Genomic DNA, 6,000 nt, shown 5'->3' on the forward strand with positions numbered 1-6,000 from the left:
TTTTAGTCTCTTTGGAGTAAAAAATTTCTCCATGAAGTTTTTGGCCATGGGAGATGCCACATTCTGTGAGAGGTCAGCCTCCTTCAAGGAAACAAGAAACCAACCAGGCTTAAGATACACCTTCATGAATTGACTGAGGAAGGGCAATGGGCTGGTTACCTGCATGAAAATGTAGCAAGACTGAAAGATCTCAAGGGGCCCCATCCAAGCCTGTGCCTTTCTGTTCTTTAAAGAAGGGAAGGGAATCAGCACGTACATTCAAAACTCAGACACCGGACCAGGCCAGCATCTAGCACATCCTCATGGACCTCCAAAAGCTTTGTGGTTTTCTTTCTTCTTGTTAAACCATGAGGATTCCGACCCAAGCTTAGGATCCCACAGCATAGCAAATACACAAAGGCAATCTCTGGTGCCACACACCCTGACAGCCATTACAGGGACAGGCACTGCCTCACCACACAGAGTTGCAGCCCTGAGTTAGAAGCCAAGTATGCTGATTCCCAGACAAATACTGACCCATGGGCTCCTTCAGACTGGCTAGCAAGTCCCATGGGGACTTAATGAGGAGTTCTCTGCATTTGGTAGAGCTGCATAAAGCTCAGGGGAAGAAGTCCATTTCCTGGTAATGCATGATCTGCAAGTGGTAGAAACCTCTGAAATTAGGTCTGGGCAAATACTTACCCTGAAAGCTCCAAGTAGGACTGCACATCCCCACTGGATCATGCATCCAAAACTGATTAGGGCTGTGCTACTGACACCTGCATCCCATCCTGGATTGAGGCAGGATGCCATGCTTGTTAAATCACTAGAAAGTCTAAGCCTTGGTACACAGAACAAGACCTTAATTTGAACAGCCAACTTAAGGTGTTTCAATTCCTTTACATAGCATATTCCTGATTTTAATACTTTCCTTGGTGTACAGGCACTCAAAGAGCTCTCCATGGAGGTCTTGAAGACTGCAGCTCTTCACAAGACAGCCACCTTTCCACAGCCATGGTGAGAGGAGAAGGATCTGAAGCACAGACAAGTTTCTGTCTCTCCTGCCCTCTAAATTAAAATGCCATCTCCTTTGGAGTTTTCAGTGTCAAATGAGGAACTGAATCCATGTACACACAAATGCAGAGAAAAAAAAAAAAAAGTCTTGCTAATGACAGCCACAGCTTGTTGCCACCATGTCTTTATAATTTTTAAGGACAGAATTCAGTTTGTCATCAAAGTAGAGAAGATTGAGGGACTTCAATTCATCTGGCACACAGCAGGGCATGCTGACATCTTGAGACAATTTCAGTGTATAAACAATGGACTGAACTGTAGCATGGTTTGTTGCATTTAGACTTCCCCCCAAAGGGAAGATGCAGGATCCTCTGCAATAATATGCATTGTATCCATTTGGGTGAATAATCCATTTTGACCAGCCAATAGCATGGAAGTCTACATAGAGCTCCCTTCGGTGACATGCTGCTAAGGGGCTTCTGGCAGCAGCGGCTGCGGCAGCTCGGGGTCTCCTGCTCATGCTGGCACTGCTGCTTTCCATGACAGCAGTGCCATGAGAAACACGTGAAGCATCATATTCATCAGTTTCTGATTCTGAAATGAAGCTGTATGTTAATATTTCACAAACAAAGTTCATTTACAAACAGTACAGTATTCTGTGTGAAAGCCTATTAAGCAAATCTACATCGAAGTCTTCAGAGCAGATTTCAAAACGGCAGCTAACCTGTGAATGTACCAGAAGGGGTGTGTATTCAATTGCCATTTCAGCCATGCTTCCAAATCTGCCAAATCTTGTGTCCTGGAAAAGACCCAATCCAGCCGAAATGGAAAAAAACCTTGCAATGATCTACCAAATATTTTGAACTCCACAATTCCTCTTCAGGGCTGAATCTAGTCAGAATGGTATTTACTGTGTCCATACAGCCACTCCTACAACACACATTATTCTGGGCAGTGCTAACAGAGGGTGGAGATCACAGCCTTTTTCTCTCCAGTATTCTCCCAGGGACTATACCCATACACTTGCAAAGCAGAATGTGCAGAAACCTGGCAATGTGCAAAGCAACATTGTAAAAAATATATTTTTCAAATTTTTGATCCTAAGAAAAACCACCACCAGGTTTACAGAACACTGCTAAGAAATGAAGTGTACTGACAATAGGATGCTTTCTTACAGTATCTTCTGAGATGCCCTGGGATCCATGGAGATCCATGTACACAAGCTGGAGCTCCCTGATATGTAGAACAATGTGTGATCCCTGAGCACTAACAACGGGCAGGTCTAGAGAGTTACTTTGTTAAGAAATTTCTCAATCCTGACACAGTATCCCATGCAGAGCTTGATGCTCATTAAACTAGATCTAGGATTTCACTATTCATTTTAATTTGGAAAACAGACCGGCCTAATTTTTAATTTTAAAATTTTATTTCTAATCAATTTCACCACCTATTTCTTAATATTGTCGCACCTATCTTCTAATATGCAAATACAACCGTTTACCAGAAAAGCCTGGAAAGCCAGAACAGCATGATTTTTGCCCCTTCTTCAAGCTCTTTGCATTTATCAGGCCCTAAAATCCAGCCTTAGCTGATTTTACACTAAGGCCAGTGGGAGAGGTAAGACACTGTTTTGTATTTTAAGGCACGAGGGCGTTGTCTTTGATGAAAGCGGCCTTTAGTCACAATGCTAATTAGTCACTGAAGTTAAATAGGTGCTTAAAAACCAAGCCAAGGACAAAAAAGTTCAAATTGCTTGTTTAACAACTTCTTTCACTCTTAAAATCACACTTTATGACTCTACTACAGATACTTTACCAGAATTTTGACATAGCATTCCAGGTCACTAGATTTTTTTCAGTACATACAATTTTCATGCAAATTTCACCACCACAAAAATAATATAAGCAGTACTTTAAAAATATAACTCCCACCCCTTTACAAACTAAATAAACCTGATTCTCCTTAGGATTAATGAATATTTCTGGCACACATAGCTTTTGTGAGGGGAGGGGCAATTTAGGATGCTGGTGACCTACTAGAACTATCAAATCTAATTTCGATCACTGACAAAGGTGAACATCAAACCTGTTTATTACTGCAAGTAAATAACTGAGGTTAGGTCTACATGAGGTAGCAGGAGGTGACAGAAGATGAACGGGCAATTCATAGTCTAAAAGGGCACTTACTTGCAGCAAAGGGTACTAAGCTGTGAGACCTCCGCTTGTTGCTGTTCGTGAAGAGAACCAGGAGAGCATTTCTGCTCTCCTGCAAAGTGCCGTGGCTCTTGGCAAATGTAACCACGTCGTGTTCCATTCCATTCTTGGAAACATGTGTTGCAGTTATCCAAAAGCCATGGTTGGAGCTGCTGTTTTCAACCCACTTGGAAACCTGGTGACGATAGGGAAAAGAAAAAATATTGTTTCAATATTCTAATTACAGCATTATAATTAAGCAATGTTTCTATTAGGAAAAGAGAATAGGCAACAAGCTATGAGAGCATAAGGACATATATTATAACAGAAGTGAGATAACTGCATAGCTGAGACTCCATTGACTTGAATATTTAAACCAGTAATTCAACACTTAAAAATACAAAATAGCATATGCATTCCCCAAGGCTACATTTACAGAAAGATAATTAATTTCAGAGAATTTACCAGTGAACACTTGAGTGTACACTCAACATTTTTTAATATTAAAATAAGCTCTCTCTGACTTTCAGCAGAAATTTATTTTTCATAGCAATCTGAACACAGTAATATTAACTCTCCAGACTTTTCATACCGTTAAGACTTATGTAAATCTAAAAAACATGGCATTTGAAGAAATTCACAATCAAGCAAATTTACTTATCTAATTGTTGTAATTGCACACTGACCGATTAGGCCAGGTCATTCTCTAGCAGGAATATCATTACTTAAGATGGAACTCAGCCAAGCATCCAAGCACGCTGTTCAGTCTGATCATAAAGCTTAGGCAACACTGTCCCAGAGTACAGCTTTATATAACGGGCGGGTTCTTTTGCTACGGAAAGGCATTCACCTACTACTACAATTTATGGATAGCTACAAAACCGATCTTGAAGCTCACAAACACAGAAGTCTATGGGGGCAGTAGAATGACAGGCTATCCAACAAAGATAAACTCCGGAAACACAACGCTGAAGCAATACTGCTCTACAGAAATGCTGCCAGAATAAAAAGGAGAAACTAAAACCTACTCTTAGTAGGCAACCAATGCCAATTGCTTTGGCAGTCTGAAGACTAACACCAGGTTTTAATCAGTACTTGCCTGACGTCCCTTAATCGACTTGGTTTGGGCTACTCAGCTGTCACCATGCTTGTGCTCCTAGAAGCTCATAAACACTTCTTTAATTCAGGTAGCACCAGGTGTACTTTTAAGGGTAGAGAGAAAGGTTCTCCCTCTGCTGTTGTCCTTCTGTTTGAACTGACCTCAAAACCCAGCTTAATGACAATGCTGGAGTAGTAAGGTGTCATCTCGAAAGTTTAAGAAAAAAAACTTAAGTCAGACTTTGCTTACTGTCTGTGTGACATTGAAGACTTCCCAGCCTTCTGTATGGAGGGACAATAATCTTGATGCAATGAGATGTTTTTTCTGTGGCTTATTTTCACTCTCCAAGAGCTCATACACTTCCACCTAAATAACAATAATATACAACAAAACCAAGAAGAAATTTATTTGATTGTTCTTACAGCAAACTAGGAGGATGAAGGTTATGCAGATTTCTGCTACTTCACAGCTGTAAAACTCTACCGTCATTCTAAAAGAGGTAAAAAGTAGATTTGGGACCGTTTAATAGAAAAACAGTTATTGCTACATACATCTACTTCTAGATGTGTTCAGAGGCAGGACACCAGATATAGATAATATAGAAAATTATCCTAACCATCCCTATCCTGTTTTGAACACCTGATACCGTCAAAGTCTTCCGTTCCTCCACATAATTGTCTTCAGGTCTGCAAAAAGTCCAATTCTGCCCTTTGCCAGAGGAATAGATACACTCAATTTCCTTAGCCGACTTGTTTTCCCATGAATCCCTGGCTGCTATTACTATTTTTCGGAGCAGCTCCAGCAGATAAATTTCCATTCGAATTTCGAAACTTCTCAAATCCCAGAAAAGTATATTTGGGATAGGTCTGACGTTAGCATTTTTAGGGAAAGCTCACTGCCATAGCACACAGGTCAGTGTAAAGCCGAAGTCAAAACTTTACGTTACTTCTTTGCATGCTGGAGGCAAAGAAAAATTGAGTATGACAAAACAAAAATAACAACAAAGCAGGTTTATGTGACACATAGTTGCACTCCTTTTAGTTGCACTAATTTTCAGTATTAATAACAAAGATAGCAGACTTAAGTGTTTAGCTATTTCCTCACTTACTTTGCAGAAGTGTTGCGTGTAGGACCTTCTGGACCGATGCGTCCTCTTAAGCTTGAAGACCCTGAACTCGGCTTTCAGCATCTGCTCGCTCTTCTCCATCGCGCTGATGTCGAAGTAGAAGTGGTGGTGGTCCACGTGAACTGTAAAAGACCCTTCTTAGGAACACTGCCAGACCCCGCCGGGCCTGACCCGCCCGCGCGGGGATCCTCCGCGGGCTCGGCCCCGCCGCCCGGGCCCACCTCGGTCCTCGAAGCTGCGCACCACGTCTCCCTGCAGCAGCCCCGGGGCGCGGGTGATGCCGTTGGCGTCGGCCACCTTGTTGAAGAGATCCACCATGAACTGGGGCGGCTTCTTGCGGGGCAGCACGTCGGGCGGCAGCTCCTCGATGTCGAAGACCTCCCGAAGGCGCTGCAAGGCCGCGGCCAGCACCGAGTCCCGCGGGTCGGGGAGCAGGGGCAGGGCACGGGCCACCCTCAGGCTCAGCAGCCCGGCCAGGCACAGCCACAGCCACGGCCACAGCCACGGCGGGCGGGTCGCCATGGACGGCGGCGCGGGCTCGGCCGGGCCGCCTGGGGCGCCCCGCGGCCGTGACCGCGCTGCGTGAGGCG

General features: G+C 43.5%; 1 protein-coding gene across 1 annotated transcript; it reads right to left on the reverse strand.

Moving 5' to 3' along the window:
- Nucleotides 1–1,144: 1,144 nt before the first annotated feature.
- Nucleotides 1,145–5,932, reverse strand: LOC121341712 (bone morphogenetic protein 7-like). Its single transcript, XM_041415490.1, has 5 exons — nt 5,632–5,932; nt 5,393–5,532; nt 4,534–4,650; nt 3,180–3,381; nt 1,145–1,587 (listed from the first exon to the last, which is right to left on the reverse strand). Exons 1-5 carry the CDS (start codon nt 5,930–5,932, stop codon nt 1,145–1,147), a joined length of 1,203 nt encoding a protein of 400 aa, XP_041271424.1.
- Between the last annotated feature and the right edge of the window lie 68 nt (nt 5,933–6,000).

The sequence above is a fragment of the Onychostruthus taczanowskii genome, unplaced genomic scaffold, assembly GCF_017590055.1.
Source record: "Onychostruthus taczanowskii isolate IOZ18803 unplaced genomic scaffold, ASM1759005v1 scaffold5, whole genome shotgun sequence".
NCBI lineage: Eukaryota > Metazoa > Chordata > Aves > Passeriformes > Passeridae > Onychostruthus > Onychostruthus taczanowskii.